The 22,025-nt window shown below is 48.1% G+C and overlaps 7 protein-coding genes across 7 annotated transcripts; 5 read left to right on the top strand and 2 right to left on the bottom strand.

Annotated features, from left to right (window-relative positions):
* Nucleotides 1-1,426: 1,426 nt before the first annotated feature.
* EPUS_01382 (uncharacterized protein) lies at nucleotides 1,427-5,135 on the top strand (the record flags this gene model as incomplete). Its single annotated transcript, XM_007788325.1, has 5 exons — nucleotides 1,427-1,471; nucleotides 1,519-3,838; nucleotides 4,069-4,564; nucleotides 4,596-4,748; nucleotides 4,817-5,135. 5 exons carry the CDS (start codon nucleotides 1,427-1,429, stop codon nucleotides 5,133-5,135), a joined length of 3,333 nt encoding a protein of 1,110 aa, XP_007786515.1.
* Nucleotides 5,136-8,495: 3,360 nt separating this feature from the next.
* EPUS_01381 (uncharacterized protein) lies at nucleotides 8,496-9,705 on the bottom strand (the record flags this gene model as incomplete). The annotated part of the gene is made up of 5 exons (XM_007788324.1): nucleotides 8,496-8,738; nucleotides 8,788-8,903; nucleotides 8,959-9,059; nucleotides 9,106-9,304; nucleotides 9,354-9,705. 5 exons carry the CDS (start codon nucleotides 9,703-9,705, stop codon nucleotides 8,496-8,498), a joined length of 1,011 nt encoding a protein of 336 aa, XP_007786514.1.
* Nucleotides 9,706-10,363: 658 nt separating this feature from the next.
* On the top strand, nucleotides 10,364-11,299 carry EPUS_01380 (uncharacterized protein; the record flags this gene model as incomplete). The annotated part of the gene is made up of 1 exon (XM_007788323.1): nucleotides 10,364-11,299. One exon carries the CDS (start codon nucleotides 10,364-10,366, stop codon nucleotides 11,297-11,299), a length of 936 nt encoding a protein of 311 aa, XP_007786513.1.
* A 191-nt stretch (nucleotides 11,300-11,490) lies between these two features.
* On the bottom strand, nucleotides 11,491-13,143 carry EPUS_01379 (uncharacterized protein; the record flags this gene model as incomplete). Its single annotated transcript, XM_007788322.1, has 7 exons — nucleotides 11,491-11,835; nucleotides 11,880-12,093; nucleotides 12,143-12,309; nucleotides 12,359-12,637; nucleotides 12,689-12,713; nucleotides 12,762-12,843; nucleotides 12,921-13,143. 7 exons carry the CDS (start codon nucleotides 13,141-13,143, stop codon nucleotides 11,491-11,493), a joined length of 1,335 nt encoding a protein of 444 aa, XP_007786512.1.
* Nucleotides 13,144-13,449: 306 nt separating this feature from the next.
* EPUS_01378 (60S acidic ribosomal protein P1) lies at nucleotides 13,450-13,944 on the top strand (the record flags this gene model as incomplete). The annotated part of the gene is made up of 4 exons (XM_007788321.1): nucleotides 13,450-13,518; nucleotides 13,574-13,651; nucleotides 13,701-13,848; nucleotides 13,898-13,944. The coding sequence occupies 4 exons, from the start codon at nucleotides 13,450-13,452 to the stop codon at nucleotides 13,942-13,944; spliced, it is 342 nt and encodes a 113-aa protein (XP_007786511.1).
* A 1,646-nt stretch (nucleotides 13,945-15,590) lies between these two features.
* On the top strand, nucleotides 15,591-17,438 carry EPUS_01377 (uncharacterized protein; the record flags this gene model as incomplete). The annotated part of the gene is made up of 3 exons (XM_007788320.1): nucleotides 15,591-15,944; nucleotides 16,000-16,389; nucleotides 16,434-17,438. The coding sequence occupies 3 exons, from the start codon at nucleotides 15,591-15,593 to the stop codon at nucleotides 17,436-17,438; spliced, it is 1,749 nt and encodes a 582-aa protein (XP_007786510.1).
* A 1,817-nt stretch (nucleotides 17,439-19,255) lies between these two features.
* On the top strand, nucleotides 19,256-20,120 carry EPUS_01376 (uncharacterized protein; the record flags this gene model as incomplete). Its single annotated transcript, XM_007788319.1, has 2 exons — nucleotides 19,256-19,504; nucleotides 19,551-20,120. The coding sequence occupies 2 exons, from the start codon at nucleotides 19,256-19,258 to the stop codon at nucleotides 20,118-20,120; spliced, it is 819 nt and encodes a 272-aa protein (XP_007786509.1).
* Between the last annotated feature and the right edge of the window lie 1,905 nt (nucleotides 20,121-22,025).

Raw genomic sequence — 22,025 nt, 5'->3', positions numbered from 1 at the left:
ACTGCATTTTTACAAGAAGCTGCTTGCAGCGGAATAGGGACAATGACAAGACGTTGGAATTCGTCTTCACATCAGTCCAGGAGACCCAGCTAGGAGTGTTGCCTAATTTGACAATGTTGTTATTCACCCCACGTCTAGATTGGCTGAGTATCTGGGCAGTAATTGCTTGTGGTGAGAGGATCTGAATGAGAAGAAATGATCGTGTCCATGTATGCAAATTCTACGGCTAACATCGTGAAAGTTTGTGAAGATCCCGGGATCATCTACTTATGCTTTACGGGAATGCTGCTTCTGAGTCAGTCAGTCCGTTGTTGGCTCTGGCACTTCGTCTAGTCAAGTCGAAATCGACGGGGATATCGGTTTGACCTACATTGAAGTAGATGATATCAATCTGAAGAACATTGCTTCAAGTCACGGAGTGGGCATGTGTAACATGGTCAACAGGCTCGACTAAGATACTAGGTCAACGTCCCTTTGCTGAGGAACATAATGCTATTGCAGGGATCACTTGCCTAGGAGAGAAGGTTCCTTCCTGGCTATTTAATATCCAGCACTAACGTGCACACTCTTAATTTTCTCACATTTCCTACAAGCGATATCACCAGCCACTACGTACCTTGATCAGGTGTATATACTCTAGAATACATCACCAAGTCACACCTGCCAAGGCCTTTAGCATTGCATCTGCCTACTATATGAGCTGTTCTTCCTACGGTAGTCGTCGCACCATCTTAAACGCCTCGGATGTGAAAGCTCGATCATTCCATAGAACTCACAGGCGGTGTGATATCCATTCTGCTGGAATTGACTCCAACGTCGGGGCGCCTACTCAGATTGCTTCGTACTGTAGCATTTGCACGCTGGGAGCTGTACCAAAAGGCGATCCCCCATTCTTCAATCGGAGTGAAGTTGAAATTTACGTGAATAGGAACCTGTCCACGATATCCCGGAACGTAAATATACATTATTTTTAAAAATACCCTCGACATACTCCTCACTACTTTCCAGATCACGGTAATTACAATGGTAAAATGCAGTAGCTTGTTCTACATTTCATCATACGTACTTCTCACTCTTCTACTACTTGTAAAGGCTGACCAGTTTACTGCTCTGCACAAATCGAATTGATGAGCTAAATTGAAAGACGCACGGAGTATCTGTCATTTGAAGAGGCGGAGGGCAAGCATTGAGGCTTCTCGTTCGGGCATACTTACTACTAGTAGTTAGTAGCGGCAGACTTCTGTGGAGCCCTGCCGCCCACCCATTAAAAGCCAACATCCCTTTTTAGCGAAGCCTTTGCTGGGGTATTTGCATGTGACGTATTACGTAGTACGGAGTAGACTTCGAGTAAAATGTCTGCGGAGCCCTCTTGGCGCAATTTTCTCTTCCACACACGTGCTGTGACTATTAATGCGGTGACAACAATATGAGAGCGCAGCAACTGTGGAGGAGAAGCGCTGCTCTCTCACACGTAAGGAAATATTCAATGTGACAATATCTCAGACTGACTCTTTGTAGCAAGCACGATACTATGCCAATCCAGCATCTCCGTCTCACCTCAATCCACACCCTACTCGGAAAGTGGCCATTCCACCCTATCAGAAGATCCTCAGGAAATTTGAAGACGTACGCCGTATTCTGCCAAAGAAACACCTTACTCTTGCAGAGAAGATTCTCTATTCTCATTTGGCGAATCCCGAGGAGTCATTGCTTACCAGCACAAACAACGGCGACAACATCCGAGGAAATGCAAACCTCAAACTTCAGCCCGATAGAGTGGCTATGCAAGATGCCTCAGCACAGATGGCACTACTACAATTTATGACGTGCAATTTGCCTTCTACGGCTGTTCCAGCTAGCATACACTGTGATCATATGATTGTGGGGGAGAGAGGAGCAGATACCGACCTAGCTGAGAGTATCAAGGGCAACAAAGAGGTCTTCGACTTCCTGGAAAGTGCCGCTAAGCGATACGGAATCGAGTTTTGGCCACCAGGAGCTGGCATTATTCACCAAACTGTGCTAGAGAACTATGCAGCACCAGGTCTGATGATGCTGGGTACGGACAGTCACACACCAAATGCAGGTGGGCTGGGAGCAATCGCAATTGGCGTGGGCGGTGCCGATGCTGTAGACGCTTTGGTTGACGCACCCTGGGAATTAAAAGCTCCCAAAATCTTAGGCGTGAGACTGGAGGGAGAATTGTCCGGCTGGACCTCTCCAAAAGATGTTATACTGCACCTTGCTGGCTTGCTCACTGTTAGGGGTGGTACAGGGTTCATAGTTGAGTACCACGGATCTGGGGTTAACGCACTCAGCGCCACCGGAATGGCCACAATCTGCAACATGGGAGCAGAGGTCGGAGCTACAACATCCATATTCCCCTTCTCCAGCAGTATGATTCCATACTTGAAAGCAACTGGTCGAGGTTCAATGATAGACGCTGCAAAAGGCATCGCTTATGGACCAGGTCCTTACAATTTCCTGAAGGCTGATACAGATGCCCAGTACGATGAGCTTGTAAGGATCGACTTGTCATCATTGGAACCTCACATAAACGGACCTTTTACGCCTGACCTCTCAACGCCTCTGTCTAAATTTGCAGATGCCGTCAAAGCCAACAAATGGCCAGAGACCTTTGGAGCTGGCCTCATTGGTAGCTGTACCAATAGCTCCTATGAAGACATGACACGAGCTGAAGATCTGGTGAAGCAAGCTGCCACCGCTGGTCTGAAACCAAAATCTGATTTCTTCATAACGCCCGGAAGTGAGCAAATTCGGGCAACGCTAGAAGATAGCAACACGCTACAGACATTCTCGTCTGCAGGTGGTACCGTTCTTGCGAATGCTTGTGGCCCCTGCATTGGCCAATGGAAACGTACCGATGGTATCCAAAGAGGCGATTCAAACGCTATCCTATCCTCCTATAACAGGAACTTTCCAGGGCGAAACGACGGCAATGCAAAAACAATGAATTTCCTTGCTAGTCCAGAGATTGTCACTGCCATGTGTTACAGTGGCTCGATGAGTTTCAATCCGACCACTGATTCTATTGGTGACTTCAGGTTTCAGCCTCCCAAAGGCATGCATCTGCCAAGCGGTGGCTTTTCAATGGGCAATCCGGACTTTCAACCCTCTCCTGCTCGTCCTGATCATTCCGTAAATGTTGTTATTGACCCGCACTCAGATCGCCTAGCTGTGCTAGAGCCATTTGATCCGTTCCCTGAGGCAGGTGTCAAACTGAGAGTTCTTTACAAGGTCAAGGGCCAATGTACAACAGATACTATCTCAGCCGCTGGTCCATGGCTGAAGTACAAAGGGCATCTGCCAAATATCAGCGAGAACACCCTAATCGGGGCTATCAACGCAGCGACTGGTGAAACAAACATGGCCTATGATTTCGACGGCAGTAAATACGGCATTCCAGAACTGGCTGCTAAATGGAAGAGTCAGGGCCATAGCTGGCTCGTTATAGCGGAAGACAACTATGGGGAAGGATCTGCACGTGAGCACGCAGCATTGCAACCTAGGTATCTTGGTGGTCGCATTATCCTAGCCAAAAGCTTTGCAAGAATTCATGAGACAAATTTGAAAAAGCAAGGCATTGTACCCTTAACATTCGAAGACAAATCAGACTACGACAAAATAGATGCCCTAGACGAAGTTGAGCCGGTTGGACTTCTTAATGTGTTGAAGAGTGGAGGCACTGGTCACATTGAGCTTCATGTTACGAAAAGGGATGGTCAACCCTTCAATATACCTGTTAAGCATACACTCAGCAAAGATCAGTGTGGATTTGTGCTGGCCGGAAGCGCTCTGAACCTGCTGGCAAAGAAAGGTAAACTTCCAAGCATCTAATCATGCAACTTGTTGCTATTCTGGGGGTCTTTCCCCATCCTCTATCACTGATCCTCAAACTTGTGGTTTGCTTGCTCGGTGTTACCGCCCGTCTGAAACATCGGGCCAGCGTGCTGGTTGTGCAGCAGCTTAACAAGGCCGCACGTCATTACAACTGCTGCGCCTGACTCTGCAACAAGGACCGATTGTCCAATCTAACAGCCGTATTAGCTTGGACCTTGAGTACGTTCAAGCTGGAGCGGGGAGTCTCCGAGATCTTCGCGGGTCCCTGCCACGAATCCGCAAGGACCAACACATGGCTCCATTTGGGCATCAATGCTGTAAGCACCATGCTCCTCAGCGGTAGCAATTACTGCATGCAGATTCTCTCGGCGCCTACACGGAAAGAAATTGATACCGCTCATGCGGGCAGGGAATGGCTCGATATCGGTGTGCCGAGCGTAAGGAATCTCAAGAATGTAGCGAGGATGAAGGTGGTGATGTGGTGGCTTCTTGGCTTGAGCTTCGTACCACTGCATCTGATGTACAACTCGGTTTCCTTCTCCATCATAGCGACAAACAAGTACAATGTTATTTTTGTAAACGAAGCATTTGTAGAAGGTGGCCCAAACAGTTCTTGGAACGAGTCGAAGTTCCCTGGAATCAATTATGTCCAAGCTCGAGCAAAGACTTGGGAGCGCCTTGACGGGCTTGCTTGCCTCACTACGTACGCCGTCGAGTTCCTTAACACTCGTTAGGAGACATCCAGTGGCGGTAGTCGTGGACGACTTGATGGTTGCCAATGATTCAGTTAAGCACGTAATGCCAGCGGTTTTCGAATACGATATAAAACTACCCAGCATCTTCAATCCATCTGTCTGGATATACGAAACCAATGATGGTGACACTCGGTACGGCTAGACCAGTAGAGAGAATCGCAGAGAATATCCCTGCTCTGGCGATGGTGTCCAAAGTCAAGGCCCATGCTGAACGCTGGCACACAATGGGTTGGGACATCGAATTATTGCCTCAGCGAACCAGTCGAGGGCAAGGGCAGCCTGAGTTACAGCCTCTCAATCATTGTTGTGGTGATAATACTATACAACATCACAAAGGCTCTCGTCATGCTCTTCATTGCTTTTGGCATTAGAGACAACCCACTTCTCACGGTTGGGGACGCAGTTGATTCGTTCTTGAATGTCAACGATCTGAATATCAAAGAGATGTGCTTGGCTAGCAAGGAGAGCATTCATGCCGCCGAGATGGTACCGAATTCCGCAAAAGAGGTACGGGGTTAGCCCTTAAAGTACAAACGAAGGTTCAACGACTATGCCATTCAGCGTCTTTAATCAGGTGGCAGATCATCGTGATCTTGTGCGTTGGGTGCTCTCCACTGCATGGAGGAGCAGCAATGTAAGTGTGTCCATTTGGATCAAATTGAGTCAAATGAATCGAATCAGATGCTTGGCGAATAGACCAAATCTGTGCTTTCATCAAAAGGCCTTTGGTGAAACAAGTAAGTATTCAAGATTATTTTTGATGAAAGAAAAGGACTTGGCGGACTCCGTTTGTGAGACGAAAATCCTTGACAGTCCTCGTAATAAAATATTGCTTACCAACATTTGACACCATTTGACAAACAAGTCAAATCAAATCAAATCGACCTCTAGGATTACTAGTAGATGGGCAAATCCAATGGGGCTTATGATCTGTGTTATTTGATTTGATGGATACACTGGAGGGGCTAACTCCCAACAGGGTTGATTGTTGCATGATTGCTGTTACCCCTTTTCTAGGAGTTGGAATCAGCACAGCCAACGGCTACAATGGTCTGAACATATCATTCACTGGCTTCCTGTCATACGGTCTGGGAGCCGTAAAACCTCAGACGCTCATTAGTGGTTGGAGTCTTGGATCCAACCCACTGGTCGCAAGTGTGTGAATCGCGAACATACCACAACTCATCCTATCGCTCCAGTATCTTCTCTTCAACGCCCTCTTCACAACAAGGTGTGCTGCAGCTGAATGGTCTATTTTCGTCCATGAACGTAAAAGCCTTCGAGTTCCGACCCAAAAACCCGGCCAGAGATCGACTTATTTCTACAACTACCCTATCGATACGCCATACCTCTCATGATCTTCTCCGCTGTCTTACATTGGTCTGTCTCGCAGTTGATCTTCATTGCCCAGATAACCTCATTTACCTGAGATGGTGAACTTAAGAGTGCTGCCGTAATATCGACCTGTGGCTTCTCTCCAATTGTGATCATGATCACTATGATCATCGCGTTCTGCTTGACTGCTTTACAGCCCTTCTTGGTTTCTGCAAATACAATTCCGGCATCCCGCTGGCCGGCAGCCGTAGTGCTGCGATTTCTGCTGCATGTCATGGACCAACAGATATTGAGACCAGTGCGCGACTACAGTGGGGCGTTACCTCGGCAGATGGTGCTGAGATAGGACATTGCGCCTTTTCAGACCAGGCTGTGGCAATACCGATAGAAGGAGCACTATATGCAGGTAACAAAAGAAGGGATTGGTAGCACGCTTGGAGTGAGCAAAAAACCATCTTTTCATGGAAAGCTACTGGCTCACAATTGACTGATTGGCTGGAAGTTTTATCAGCACGACACAAAGGCTGTTCTCGCTCGCTGAATCCCTTGTCAATATCTACCGTGAAATCACTCCGAGTTCGGAAAACTAGCTGTAACCATATGTCTCAGCGCATTGGAGATTAAAGCAACGGACAGCGAAGGAACCGTGGGAAACCTGCCTACGGCCACCTTGAAGAACAGAATCACTGACAGCCAGGGGCCTATGCTTCTGTGCGTGGTGCTTCTGGCTGAAAGAGGAGATATGAATTGCCAGGGAAAACACCTGGAATGCTGTCTAGGTTGGTCGAAACAGTCGGTAGTATACTACTTTTCTTACCGCTTCGGGAGTGGTGTCTAGACCTAAGATAAAAAGTCCCGAAGGTTTGGAGGGATAACATTGATAGTCAACTGAGATCTTGACAATGCGACTTGGTAGAGCGGACATGTTCACATCTTCAGCCAACATTCGATTGACGCGACATGAACCCGGTTCACAAACTCTTGGAGTCAAGCATCTACCGGTCCAGCTTTGCACCAACGAGAAAAGGGGCAAAGGGTCAATGACGGCTACTACTGAAGCGGCAAGACACAAGCCAGCACCGTCTGCGTTACGGAGGATGAGTTCTGGAAGTCGCTGCCTAGCTTAATGTACATTATCACTGAGGTCCAAAGCGCAATCTTCGAGGAGGTATAGGGAGAGAGAGCAATACTAGTGGCAGTTGAGCGAGAACTAGATACTATGGAATATACCAAGCTAAGAATTCGGGATGTACAATGGAGCGGATGAAAGGGGCCGGTTCGGCTGGATTGTTTGCCTTGTACTTCCTCGATGGTAGCTTGAACACTGAATACTAGCAATCCCGATACTCAAAAAGGTTCTTACACCCTTTTAAGTTGTTCCGCTTATACCTGAAAGGGCCGCTGTGCTATGGTATGATCCAAAACCCAAGTGTCTGCTTCAAACTGTGGTCGTTCCTCTCGAAAATCATTCATATATCTATCCAGCAAGTGCAGCAGATCAGATCCATGACCAAGTAGCTACTATACAGATATCACCCATACCAGTAGCAGAATTTCGGACAGGATACTTATCCAGCAGCACGCCGAGATATACGAACGAGTGTTGACCGAGTAGTACTTTTGATCAGAGAAGTTGCATCTGATCTTATACGCAGGCCGGGGGTGTCAACACGGGTATGGATGTCCCCCCACGGCATACCCACTACGTTAGGTTCTGTAGTGAAGGCATGAAGGGCGCAAAAGGTATCGGATGCATGCGAGGGTAATCTAGCAAGCGTTTCCGAATGAGACTGTTGTTGCGAAAGTCTTCTGTCTCCTCCACGAAAGACCTTTGCTCGATAGGCATGGTGATAGCTTAGCACGTCGATTTCTCCGAGACAACGCGGCTGGCGGTGATCGGCTGTCAAAGAATTGGTTTGAAAGAGTACTGGACCGGAGATCTTGTTGGGCTTTCGTAGCTGATTCAACATTGACAGCTGAGATGGAGATTAAGATGGCATCGCATCGCGCTGTGGATCATGTAGGTTCTGTTGTTGCTAGCTGGCGTTGACGGGAATGTAAAAGGAGGGAGGTAATGTAACATGAATATTATCAACAATCAGGGCGTGCAGAGGAGAGAATGGATAGTCAGGCGCTAGGAGACAGCTCACTAGCATTCACCAAGCTACTCGACATTATTCTCTGCAGTTCTTGTCTGATTCGAGATGTTTAGTAATGAGTTTCTATGTCTCCACTAGCAAGAATTTGTGTGCATACACAACTTGGAGCCCACATCCTTTCAGGCCAGAGACATGATGACTTCCGGAACGTAGATAAAGCAAACAGCAAAGCATGCTTTCTTTTGTGACATGGCTGTGACAAACTGGAACCGGGGTATCGTCGCTAAAAAAGAAATTTTTTGATGGCACAGTAGTACGGTGGAGAGCGACATAGGTGAAATCTCCGAAAGGACCGACATCGAGGAGGGGCGGGATGGCTCTTTGTGTAGCTACGCACCAGTAGCGCCATACAAAATGTTATCGATTTGGTGAGTCCGCAAGTGGTTCAGTCAATCAGATCCAGGACCTCAATCTTGGAATCCGTCTTTGTGACACCTCTGTCAGACCCGTTATGCTCAGCCGCCGCACTACCATCTTCGGAGTCGCTCGCAAGGTCGATGTACTCCTTGCCATCTGCTGTCCTCACTACCTTTGCACGTTTGGTACCGTTTGTGGTCGAGCTTCGCTCCCTCTTGAGCTTCGACTTGCTTTCGGACTTCAGCTTTGCCTCCGCGGTTTCGATTCGTACCTGGCTTTGCTTTAGCTGGGTTAGATTTTAGGGGCAGGAAAATCCTCACATTTTGACGACGCACAAGCTCTCTCGCTTCCTCAGCGGTCAAGTCGTCGATGGACTTCTGCTCCAAAGGTACGGGGCTGGGAGAACGTGGGATAATCATGAGCTGTTGGAGGGCAGCTATGATATTCGAATTCAACCTTTTGATCATCGAGGAAGCATTTAATACACTCACTTCTGGATCGATACTTGAAATCAAATGCAGCTACGGGTATTGAATCGAGGTATGTGCCTCTACACTCCGGTCTGCCTCGTGACGGAATAGTATCACCGAAACTCCAGATCTGTCAGCGTCGTTAAGAATGGCACCAGTGTCACAAACCTCGCAGAGAGAGATAGAGCTTTGCCCTTCAGTGCTTTCTCTGGAACGGTCCCAAGTTGTGGATTCTGAATCGTACGTGCAGATTCTTCTAAGGATTTTGTGTATTCGGTATCGAACCGCCAGAATTCTACTCGAATAAGCCCGAGGCTCGAATACTTAGCATTCATCTCCTTAGGCGTAAAATGATTCTCCGTATCACCTAGAGAAGTACGGGTTAGTCAGAGAGTAAGAAGACACGCTGAACTTACCAGTCACTATATCGGCGAATTTGAACTTCTTGAGGTACCACTCGTTGTCTCTGCCCACGATCGCGCCATCTTCCTTCCAGCAATTATTGTCGAAAGATGACCCCCCACACCGGATTACCACGCTGGTAGTCATAGTGCCATCCAAGTAGACCTGCATGGCCAATTCGCCCTCGAATTTCGACTGCGGAAAAAGACTGAATTTGATACTGAAGTTGGCACCGGAGATGGCCTCGACGTACTTCACAGCTGTGGGAATAGGCCCATCTGGGGTGGCTTCAGTATCATCTTCGTATTCTAGAACAGCTTCGTTGTTGACAAGAATCTGGCATCTGTAAAAGGAAAGAATTGCCATGATGAAGCTTCAATCTTAATTGGATGATCACACGAGAAAGGTTGGAATAGTGATTGAATAAATTGGGTATTAGAGCTACCAGACTGTGATCAATCTTACAGCAGGCTCAGCATCATTGTTGACAAGAAGTTCATGCTGGAGGAAACACAAGTTGATGTACTTCACCAGCTTTACGACAATCGACCACGTCTATAGCCGGGCAGTACCTTCAATGTTTTAGGTCCCGAGTGTGAGAGGAACACATTAGATGGCACAAAATTTTGGAAGTCCCGATCAGGCAATAAGCATAGCGGCAGTTCCTGCAATGCGCACAGGGAAGCGTGTTTCAGCCTAGGCCTGCCACTTTGTACCCATAGGTGGCACGTTGTTCAATCACCTGTAACGATACACAGAACAAGACGGGACACCAGCTCAGCTGACGGGCTGCTGGGTAACGGTGTCTTCGCAGCAGTGAATGGCTGGAATACGATAGCTTGATTGCTCCCCTCCAGAGAATAAGTACCGGCCTCTTCCCTTCTTCACCTGCTCTTCTAGTGTACTCCTACCCCATCCTATTCTGGAGAGCTCGCTATCTATCCCATTGAAGAGTATTCCACATGTTTCTAGAAGAAAGTTTTGCAGCTACTTTTCCTTGTGACCTTCCGCATTATCAGGCAGAATGCTTCACTCCAAGTCCTCAGCCCTCTTCTCCTTCATTGCCCTCACCTCCCTCATCCCATCGTCCCTCTGCTGGGGTTCCCTAGGCCACCGTACCGTGGCCTACCTCGCCTCCGAATACCTGACTCCGAACGGCAGTACCTACGTGGCCAACCATCTCAACGACGAAGACATCTCCGAAGCTGCCCTTTTCGCGGACAAAGTCCGCCACATGCCAATGTTCAACTACAGCGCTGGCTGGCACTACATTGATGCGGAAGATGACCCACCACGCCAGTGCGGCATCAATATCACGCGAGACTGCGCTATGCAGGGTGGGTGTATTGTATCCGCGATCGTTAATCAGACGGCGAGAATCATGAACGAGAGCACCAGCCATGCGGACAGAGGGCAGGCATTGAGGTTCCTGCTGCATTTCTTGGGGGACATCCACCAGCCGTTGCACACGGAGGCTGGGGAGAGGGGAGGGAACGCCATTCCGGTGCTGTTTGGGAACAAGCATACGAATCTGCATTCGATCTGGGATACGGATATGCTCGTCAAGTACGCTGGTGCAGAGGAGGACGAGAAAGCCAACGCTTTAACATGGGCCAAGAAGCTGTATGCTGCCGACCAGGATCACGCACGTTCCTTGGCTGCTGAGTGTCAGGATCTTGGTAAAGCTGCGGAATGTTCGCTCTTGTGGGCCCATGAGGCAAACAAATGGATCTGCGAGTACGTCTTGAAAGATGATGTGGCTGGTGTTGAGAACAAAGATCTCTCGGCAGAATACTATGATGGAGCAGTGCTGATCGTGGAGGCGATGATTAGCAAAGCGGGAAGGAGATTGGCAGCTTGGGTAAATGCCCTGGCTGTACATGCTTTGGAGTCGAGGTTGGGGAGCTTGAACGGCCTTTCCTACATAGAGGAGTTGATTCTCATGCAGCAGGATTTGTAGACCGAGCATGCGGACCAGATTAGAAGGAATTACACAGTTTAGGGTCATCAAGATGAACTTGTTATCAGGCTGAATCGCTCCGGGCTACTGTTGAGCACATATGTAGACTATTCCACCCCCAAGCTCAGTGTGAATAGCTAGAAACTTGACAACCAATGTCCGAGACGCCTGCTGCTCGCTACCACAATTTCTCAATCAGAATCATTAGCATCATCCTCCGCCGCTGTCCTCAGTTCATACGCCAAATCATAACATTCGCTAAGTAAACCAATCACGCTGCCCTGTCCCTCTGGAATGTCCTTGCCAATGGTGAACTTGCCATCCACCCTCATGTTGTCGATAGAGTTTAGCTTCATGCTGTACGGATAAAGTTCCCGTGGATTTGACACACCGCCAGACTTCTTGACTTCTAGCAGGCATCGTCGTAATGTCATTAATTGATTATAGATGGGGAGGAGGGCCTCGGAGACGGGTTCAGATGAGATTAGAAGCTGGTAGATGTAGGCATAGCCTCTTCGGAGAAGGTAGAGCATTGTCTGCTGGTGTTAGTATGGATCCCGCAACAATACGAAAGACATACTCGTTGTGTGTGTAGATCGGCCGGTTTGCCCTCTGTGTCCAAGAAATTGCCACCCCGTCGCGAATCATCTATCCGGTCAAGCTTTCTCTGCCACATATACAGATCCGTTTCTCGTAGTGACCATGCTTGTGTCATTGTCAGCTTTTCAAGATGGTTCCGAATCTCTATCAACTTGTCATAGGTATCCTGGAACCTCTCATCAATCTTTCCTCGCCTTCTAAGGTCAGCATTTGAACATTCTCCCAAACTGCATAAGTGCTCACTTCTCTTCCACAATATCGCACCATAGCAGACATCTCTCGAGCAAAGGTACCACCAGATCCTGGCATTCAGGTATCGAGCCGTCCTCAGCAGGCAGTTTGCCATCCTTCATGGTTGCTTGGATCTCCAAAAGCTGTGCTCGTAATTGCTCCAAGTCGGTTTTAGAAAACTATGACTGAAGTCAGAGAATGTGACAAATTGCAGTGGAATGAGCATACCTTGCTTCTGGTGTTCAGCGCAGCTGCACTTCTCAGCAAGGAGACCAGCTTTTCCCAGGTTGGTACCAATCCTGGATCTATCTTCTTCAGGTATTCCTGTAATTCCGCAAGTTGATTCTTGCACGTCTGCATTCGTGCTTCCAATAGTGTGACAAGGTGCGGGGAGTATGTCAGCTTTCCTCTTTCTACCGTCTCTGTCATATTGTCCAGGGTTTGTCCCATGCTGACAAGATCTTTCTGGCTGTAAAAAGCAGCTTCTTTGAGGTGATCCAGCAGGCGCTTGGTCCTAACTTAGAGAAGGATCTCACAACTGAGGTATATCAAACTCACGTTTATGGTGGAAGCCATAGAGTAACTTTCATGGATTAGCACGACATATTCACTTTGCGCCTGGCAGACTTACACAGCAGGAGCTTCATTATTTCTGCCGATTGTCAAGAAGAACAACGAAATGAGCTGGAAACAATCATCCAAGACAGTATCCACTACAAGCCTGTTAGCAATGTAAAGGTATGGAACACCAGCTCAAGCTCATCAGTTCTTCGGTGCGCCTTCTACCGACCTCTGTTCAACTCGAGTTGCTTCTGTCCCTCCTTCCGTATTCCGTTGAGCTTGCTCACCTGCTCTATTACCTGTTCGTATAGTGGAAGAACATCCTGCGACTTGACGTAGGTAGACTTGTCTTGCTTCAGAAGTAGGAGTTTATCGCGGATGATAAGGATCGAATCTAGGACGGGTTTCTCACTGGGATCGAGCGGTGCTGTGGCGAAGGGTGAGTCGGACATGACGGAAAGTATTCATGAGTTAGTAGAATCGTGCTTGCGTATAGACGACTTGTTCACCAGCGTTCTCGGTAGACAATATTATTTCATCGATCAAAATATGCACTGCGCACTTCGGAGATGCTGAGATCGGCAGAGATGCGTCAGTGTTTGGAGGAGTTGCACAAGCTTGGCAGCAATGTTCCCACACTCCGCACGCCCCTGTGAGACGCTAATCATTTTCCCACAAACAGAATATTCAAGATTCAGTGTCCATAATCGAGTTGACGACGACATCATCAGAAATTATCATCATAACACTGGTTCAAGATGTCTACCGCTGAGCTCGCCACATCATATGCTGCGCTCATCCTTGCAGATGATGGTGTTGCCATTACGGTGCGCTCGATCCTAAAATTCTGACTCTTTAAACATGGCTTACTAATTTTGATAGGCCGATAAACTCACAACACTGATCAAAGCAGCCGGTGTCAGCGACGTCGAACCAATTTGGGCATCATTGTTTGCAAAAGTGAATCGATACGTGCTAACATATAAATGACTGGGCTGATACGTCGAAGGCGCTCGAGGGCAAAGATGTCAAGGACCTTCTCCTAAACGTCGGATCTGGTGGGGGAGCCGCAGCTCCGGCTGCAGGAGGCGCTGCAGCTGGTGGTGCTGGAGGTGCTACCGAAGAGGCACCAAAGGAAGAGGAGAAGAAAGAAGAGGGTAAGACAGTCCTTTTATGCCAAAGTCACCCTCGCTAACACTGTTTTAGAAAAGGAAGAATCCGACGAAGATATGGGCTTCGGTCTTTTCGATTAGTCCTTCTTTACTGTCATCTGTCATATCAGCGATACATGCATGGGTTTCCGGTTATGCTGGATCGCGGATTGGATGGAACACTCGACTTCGAGGTGCGAGTACGATCTGTGCAGGACCTACAGAGATTGTTATCAGTCGATGGCTTTAGGCATCTGAAGTAAGGGCCCGCATGTGCTCGAGGAGACAATACAAATCGCACTGAAGTCTGCACCAAATATCGCTCCAAAAAGAACGGTTGCGTCCTTGTTTATTCGACAACCCTGTCGCTGATGGTTACCACTCCATTGCTGCTCATCATCCCTTTCTATTTCTAGCTTCAGCTGTATACGCTGATCCTAGCTCCCCTTAATTGTCCCGTCTTACTTCTACCATACTGTCAACGAGCAAATAACTTGAAGTTCTCATCCCTCCTCCTACTCGTTGGTTATTGGCACCTGCTACTCTGTACATCTGAGTTATAATCTCCATAGCATACCTTGCAGCACGAATGTTGTCTGTAGCTGCTCCGTTCCCTCCGATTATTGATATCAGGATGAGCATGTTTTTCGTTAGGAACAATACAGGGTAGGCGACCAGTATGGACTCCACCGCTATTTCAATATGAAAGTCCAGATCTGCAGCACGTCTAGCAAATCTAAGTCTGCCGTTCGGTATGCACTCCGGAAAGTAACGATCAAGACTCGAAAATCGGAGGAGAATCAAAGTCACCCAATCTTCTAAGCGTCGGATGACAATCTCGAGAATTACCATCGATATTTTCGTCGTCTGACAGCGTATACAGCCTGCGTAAGAAAGCTGAGCCAGGGGGAAGCCAGTCGAACAGCACGCAAGTGAGGTCGAATAGTCTGGTCTTTTCGTGGCCTGGCTTACTGAAATAGCTAAAACGGAGCTCAAACAATACAATCCCAAAAGGTCTTTACGTGGATAGCTTGATAATTTTGCAGATGATGAATATCCTCCCCAAAAAACCATGGGCTCTGTCTTGCATTTGAGATTTCTACAAGTAACGGTCAAAGAGGCCAAGTTGCAAATCTTGTTTTGAGAGGGACTATTTGTGGAGCCATGGGTTAACCCGGTTGGTCTGCCGACCGACGTGGGATCGAAGCCGTTGAACAGATTTAGGATGTGGCTTTCTGCTGGCAAAATTTTAGGAGCCAAGACGGCCAGGAACCAGGCTCAGTGCAGGGTCACCTGAGATTCGACTCGACCGTAGAACCAAGCTTTTGTCGAGCCAATGCAGAAGCTTCGTCATACGGCATCAGTTCCCGAGTTAAATGGACTCATATCCCATCATCCGGCGAGTACGAACGAGCAACCTGCTCCATTACAGTGATGAGATATCGAAGAAATGGTTGTTCACCCTGGTGGACTCGGCTGATAGCGGCTTATGTCCCACCCATACAGATTCGCCCCATGGGCTTGTGCCGATCTGCCGGAGGCCGATGACGGCGTTCTACGTTGATATCATCCCCTCGTGATGGAGGGTCGCATTCCTTTCTCCTACGCATTAGCAAGATTTTCTCTTGCGACCATTGTTTGCTCTTTCAGTTCTTCTGGGAAACAACGCTGGAAACGGTGCGGACGCTCGTGACTGTACGAAACGCCAACTACTAGAAATTGTGGTTCAAGATTCAAGGGATATCACCATGCCTGAGTTAGAGAAGACGCAGTCAGAGAGAAGCTGGTGCAGACCACGGACCACTTCTATACCTAGCGGACCTACCGGACTGCGGTTGGAGAGACTTTACTCCGGACAGCATCTGGATGACCAGTCCTACTATCACCACGATGATCATGAGTATTCCCATGATACGGATAGCCTGAACACGTTGGCCATAGCCAGACTAGAAGACAACACAAGTGAGGATGGAGTAGCTGACATAATCGGAGAAGAAGCGGGCAAAGTCCAGGATCGTGTTCCAGATAAGGTTGATCTAGAGTCTCGAAGGCCACCACTAGAGAAGAAGTCAACAACCAGATCTGTGAAGGCCGAGTATCTAGTAAGGAGAATGTGTGCACTTAGGCTGTGCTTTAAGCTGATTGTGGATGATATAGGTGACATGGGATGGTCCTGATGATTCTGCAAATCCTAAGAATTGGACCTTCAAACGGAAGTGGGCAGCCACCTTCATTGTCTCTTCCTTCACGTTCATCTCTCCAGTCTCATCATCGATGGTGGCACCAGCACTACAATCTATTGCGACGGAGTTCAACATCACTAACGACGTTGAGATAGCCCTGACGCTTTCAATATTCGTGCTCGCATTTGCCATAGGACCGCTATTCCTAGCACCGATGAGCGAGATATATGGCCGCGTTCATGTGCTTCAATTGTCGAATCTGTTCTATCTTGTTTTCAACATCGCCTGTGGTGTCTGTACTAGCAAAGGTCAATTGCTAGCCTTTCGGTTTCTGTCCGGACTGGGAGGAAGCGGCCCACTTGCAGTAGGTAATTCCTCCATGACAGAAGGTCATAGCTGATAGTTTAGATTGGAGGCGGTGTGTTGAGCGACTGTTGGAAAGCAGAAGAACGCGGCAAAGCCATCAGCGTCTATTCACTAGCACCCTTACTTGGGCCAGCCATAGGGCCAATCGCTGGTGGCTTTATCGTGGAGAACACCACTTGGCGGTGGGCATTCTACGCCACTTCGATAGCCGATGCCCTTATCCAGATCTCTGGGCTCTTTTTCTTGCAAGAAACATATGGCCCAAGTATCTTGCATATTAAGGCTGAGAAAATCCGAAAGGATACAGGCAATACCGAGTTCAAAACCGAATTTGAGCATCCCGAGCGCACTCTGTTAAATACTCTAAAACGTTCGATTGACCGACCTTTCAGGCTGCTAGGTACCCAGCCAATCATTCAATGCTTGGCATTGTACATGGCATTCGTATACGGGTTGATGTACTTAGTGCTGTCAACGTTCCCGGCTCTATGGGAGAGGCGGTACAACGAGTCTGTCGGCATTGCAGGACTGAACTATATATCCCTAGGCCTGGGTTTCTTTCTCGGGGCACAGATCTGTGCTCCTATTAACGACCGAATCTGGCGGGTCCTCAAGAATAGAAACAACGATACTGGGAAGCCTGAATTTCGAGTTCCCATGATGGTACCTGGAGCGGTCTTGGTCCCTATTGGTCTCTTTTGGTATGGCTGGTCCGCGCAAGCTCGAGTCCACTGGATCGTGCCAAACATTGGTGCCTGCATATTTGCCGCCGGCACAATCATTTCATTTCAATGTATTCAGACATATATCGTGGACGCATATACACGATATGCTGCCAGTGGCATTGCAGCAGCGACCGTGTTGAGGAGTTTGGCTGGGTTTGGCTTTCCACTTTTTGCCCCTTACATGTACAATGCATTAGACTATGGATGGGGTAATACTTTGTTGGCATTCATCGCGATCATTTTAGGTATTCCGGCGCCATTCATGTTGTGGAAGTATGGTGCGAAGCTCAGAGCTAGGAGCAAGTTTGCTGCTGGTGGGTGAATGGTCCACGAAGCAACGAAATAGATTCCGACGTTTGGATGTTTGGACAGGATAATGTCTCTCATGTCCTGGCAGAGTGCAGCCATAGATTTCACATGTCACTAGGAACACAAGGCAGATGAGCTTTAGTCAGAGGACAGCCTGACTGGGTAGAATTCATTTCGAGGGATCGCCCAGCCGGTGCTCTACTTCGTGCCTCAGCTTGTGTCCATCTTACTTTCTTTGTAAACTGTGTTAGCTTCGATATGGGGGACATAGCACTAACTTAGTTTTGTATGACATGTGACTTCTGCGGCAGCCCACTGACACCACAATGGCACACCCCCACCCTTTGTACCAACCACGAGCCTAATATGATCGCAAGTCCAGCCACCTACACACGGTCAAATGTCTGCACTACAACCAGAGAGAAGTACTCATGCTGAAGGGTTGTCAGAGGCAAGCTTTCCGTGACCGCTAGATCTGGTGGCGGTGAATGGTTACCATATTCTCGCCATCCAGCGGCGCCAACAGGATAACAAGATCCGTTTTTCTGACATGGCGAACAATGTCCCAACCGAGAGATCAGGCGGACTACGGTCTTATTTGATTGTGAATCTGCTTCCTCTCTGAACGCATTTCTGACTTTACGGACAAGAACAGCATTGCTGTTTCGAGGGAAGACGACTACCACGATTGCTATTCGATATATATGAACAGTGGTGCAGACAGCTCAGCACTTTCACTTCAATAATACCAAAGGCCATCGGACAGGTGCCTTGCATGCAAATTCCACACAGAGAATTTCTGGACGGATTGTGCATTTAAATGCAAGGCCAGATTGATATATGCAGGTTTCTGCGACAGGTCGACTCTAGAGAATCTGCATAAGCCTCACCCCGATGTTATGAGTAGCAGGACAACCAGGTGCCTCCAACCTTTATCGTTATACATTGTTCTTGGAAACAGCTATCTGAACACCGGTTACTGGCCCTGGTCTGCCTTGAGACAAGAGATGGTTTGAGGACAGTAAGACTTTATGGCACGCTGCTGTTTTACCGACCAGCAAAGATCTCCTTGATTGGCCAGCGTTACACTTCCAGTGCTCTTCGAAAGAGCTGGTACGAAGGTGCAATGCCAGCCCGAGTGTGGTGTCATGGCATATGTAGTACCTCAAGTCATGCTGAGAATAACTTGGACTAGCCAGCTCCGAACCTGGCGCCAGGGCATTCATAGCTGCTTCAAGCTTCGCTATGGTCGACTATAGAAGGCCCTATGGCGAAGATGCATGCAATTCCGAACGTAGCATCAACTCTTGATAGCTGCCTCAACATGCGCCAACACCAACTTTCAATATTCTATGCTTGAAATACAACGATGTATCTTGCAGGGACTGAGCAGATCAGAGACGCGCAGTAGTCCGTCCTGGTAGCAAGAGAATGTCATGCATGGTCCGTCTTCTAGCACTGTCAGCTTCTGATAGCGATGTGGGTATAACTACTACAAATTTAGCAAAGTCTCCTTTCAGGTTCTCGTACTTTACCTTTTGCAGCCGGCGTTCATAAATCGCGCTTTCTGACATCACTCGACACTCGCTGCTTGGAAGTTGCACCTGTTGGATGGCAGAATATGCTCTTAGCGTTCCCAGCGCTCTGGTAGGTCCGCACTCCGTCTTCTGCGGCCTCGTTTAAGAAGAACATAAATTCACACATCCCGCTCAGTATTCCCACTCACTGTTTTCATTTCTTATCTTATGATTTGTCAAGGGTATGCTCTTCCCTCTTGACTGGACTCTAAACCCACTACTTGTGCCATAGCTTGTGCCAACTACGTCTAACATGCAAAAGCGACAGTCTTCTAACTCTAGTAATTCCCTACCCGAGTACCATGTGCTCGGTGAGGATGCACCCCCGAGCTACCCACTTGATGACCTTTCTGGATCTCCTGCACGCCCGAAGGAAGCACATACACATTTACCACACGACGAGACGAGGGCAGGAGCCTCAACACCTCCGCTTGCGGAGGACTATGTTCATGTGCAAAATGGAATGAACTTTGATGTTGAGGCCCATATGGCTGCAACCAATGTATATTCTTCATCTCCTGGCACGACTTAAGGCTCACATAATGCAGACCGATCGAGCTACTCCACGTATGGACACTAGTTCAAGTGCAAATAATGCACGCAGACGCCCACGACACACCGGACTCGACGCCTTTGCCAATTCCTTCTTCCTCTGCGCCATCATCTTTTGGCCTATCAACATCTTGCTCGAATGCACAGGCGATCTATGTCACAGCACCATGAGTAAAGTCGTTTTCTACGGTCTCCCCACGCTAGCGCTCTTCTTCCTCTGGATGGCCATGTTTCAGGTAAAGGGATGCTATGCAATCAAGCGGGAGGGTAAGACGGCGATGCAGTACAAGCGGATTGTGAGCCACAGGCTGTGCCTTATGCTCCTACTCATCATCGTGTCTGTCCTTGCTCTATGGCAGACCGCATTTCGGCTATGCCGTGATGGATGCGCTAGTGGGCCCGGTGATGGGAAAGCCTGCGTCAAGGAGGCTCCGTGGAATGCTTCGCTGGATGTATCGTCATCTCTCGCGCCAAACGCTTCGTCCAATGCCTCATCCAATGCTTCGTCGGATCCATCACCCAATATAGTGGGGGATGTTTGGGCAGATATCTCATCGTGGTTCTAGTGAGTTTAGGGGAGCAGTAGCACAGGTATTTCATCACAGCAGCCCTGAGCTAGACTTCCGCTAATCAATACTCTACAGAGCGGAGCAGCAAAGATAGCCCTTGTAGGCACAAGCTCTCAGGAAGGATGTTCAATCAGGTTGGAAAACTTGTTGAGATTGTCTGCATACATCATAGCCGTCATTTATTCATCTATCATACTCTTCTTTTCCGCTGTCCTCATGTCGTCGTTGTGGTTCAGGGGCTCGGGGGGCTAGAATCTTGGCGCAGCCTTGGACATGCATGATAGACCATATCAGGTGCCATCCGTCTTTCATCAGCGCACAATATGATGACATGCATCCAGCATGAAAGCCCCGTCACATTGTCTCTCTGGTTCTTCCTTGTTCCTCACAATCTCACTCTTTCTTCATCTCTTTCCACTGCTTGTCCCACTTCTCAAGGTATCCTTTCATGTTCTCTTCTTTCTTGTGATCGGATGAGAGCCCAGCTTGAGTGGAGTCACCGAAGGGGGCATGGTTGTCATGGAGGAAAGGGAGGAGTGTATATGCGGGACGCTTGGGTGGGTTGGTGGAAGGGGGCGTCTGGGTCTTGGCATTGGTGTTAGAGGAGGGGGCGTTGGTGGGTTTGGATGGACTATGAAGAGAGATTGTGTTAGCATGGATGATGAGAGGGAAGGAAGGGAGCTGGAGGAGTATGGAGGTGTAAGGGCAAGGAGACTGACGGCATGGTGGTGGTCGAGTATAGTTATGTATAGAAGTGGGGGTAGGCGTGAGTAGACGGGGTAATGCTATGTGAGAGGAAGTATGTAAGAGAAACTGCATGCTAAAATTGAATACCCACAATAGAGTTGCTAGAAGTAGAGGTGGAAGTCTACAGGAAAAGAACAGGAAATGGTTGTATATATATATATCCTAGAAGCAGGCAACGCGCCGGCGTCCAGATTCCCAGATTCATTCATTTCATGGATTTTGACGAGTTCTGCACATGACGAAACTCTTGCAAGTCCTTGGCGCCGCAACGACGATTTCTTGACACCATAGGTGTTTACTTGACATATCTTTAGTTATACTTGGATATATCAATATCGCTTTGTCCTACTCGATTTTGGTATGGTCTGATATGAACGATTAGAACAATAGCGCCTTCAATAACTGTTCTTGATGCAACACCAAGAATTTGCAAGAGTTTCGCAATGATCGCTCGAAGAACTTAGATCCGCCCTAGCTGACCAGGATTATGCATTATTCAGAGGACATGCAATCAATCCATGTATCAGCGAAACTCCCGCTCCCTTAGCTCTGATAAAGTTGCTGGCATAGAACGATGGGGTAAAGTAGCCGTACAGCCGTGCCGCAAAATTTGCTCGCTGCTACACCCTAGTGATATGTCAGGTGGGTGTGCCGGTGCTAAAGTTATCTTTATCCCTGTTAGCGTCCTGCATCGTCAACCAGTCCGAGGCCTTCCCACACTGCGGGTTGTTGCCTCACTCCCCTCCACTTCAGTTTGTTGTCGGCCCCGTGTATTTACCAAAACAATCCTTCTGCAGTCTTGGCAGAAGGAACATTAAACATTTTTCAATACACATTTCATATCAGATTGTCTACAGTAAGTTTTGACTTTTTTTTGAAATTTTAAGACGGTAAAACTATCTAGAGCTTCAGGGCTATTGAGTCATGTCATTTTCATGATCAAAGGTCATATAATTAGGGTTATGAAGGCACAGAAAGATCGGAAGACCCCATTTTTGGTGTTTCTTTTGCCAAGGCTGAAGCTGAAATTCTTGCACTAAATCACAGAAGCACTATGCTCAAGAAGGAATGGAGGTATTCAGTGACACAGGGGATGGACCCCTTTGTAAGCCGCATGGCTGCCAACGCACTTTTTCCACCAGTGAAGATGGCGCA

This window comes from Endocarpon pusillum (assembly GCF_000464535.1).
Source record: "Endocarpon pusillum Z07020 unplaced genomic scaffold C716229, whole genome shotgun sequence".
Lineage (NCBI taxonomy): Eukaryota > Fungi > Ascomycota > Eurotiomycetes > Verrucariales > Verrucariaceae > Endocarpon > Endocarpon pusillum.
This window is presented reverse-complemented; position numbering and strand designations above follow the sequence as displayed.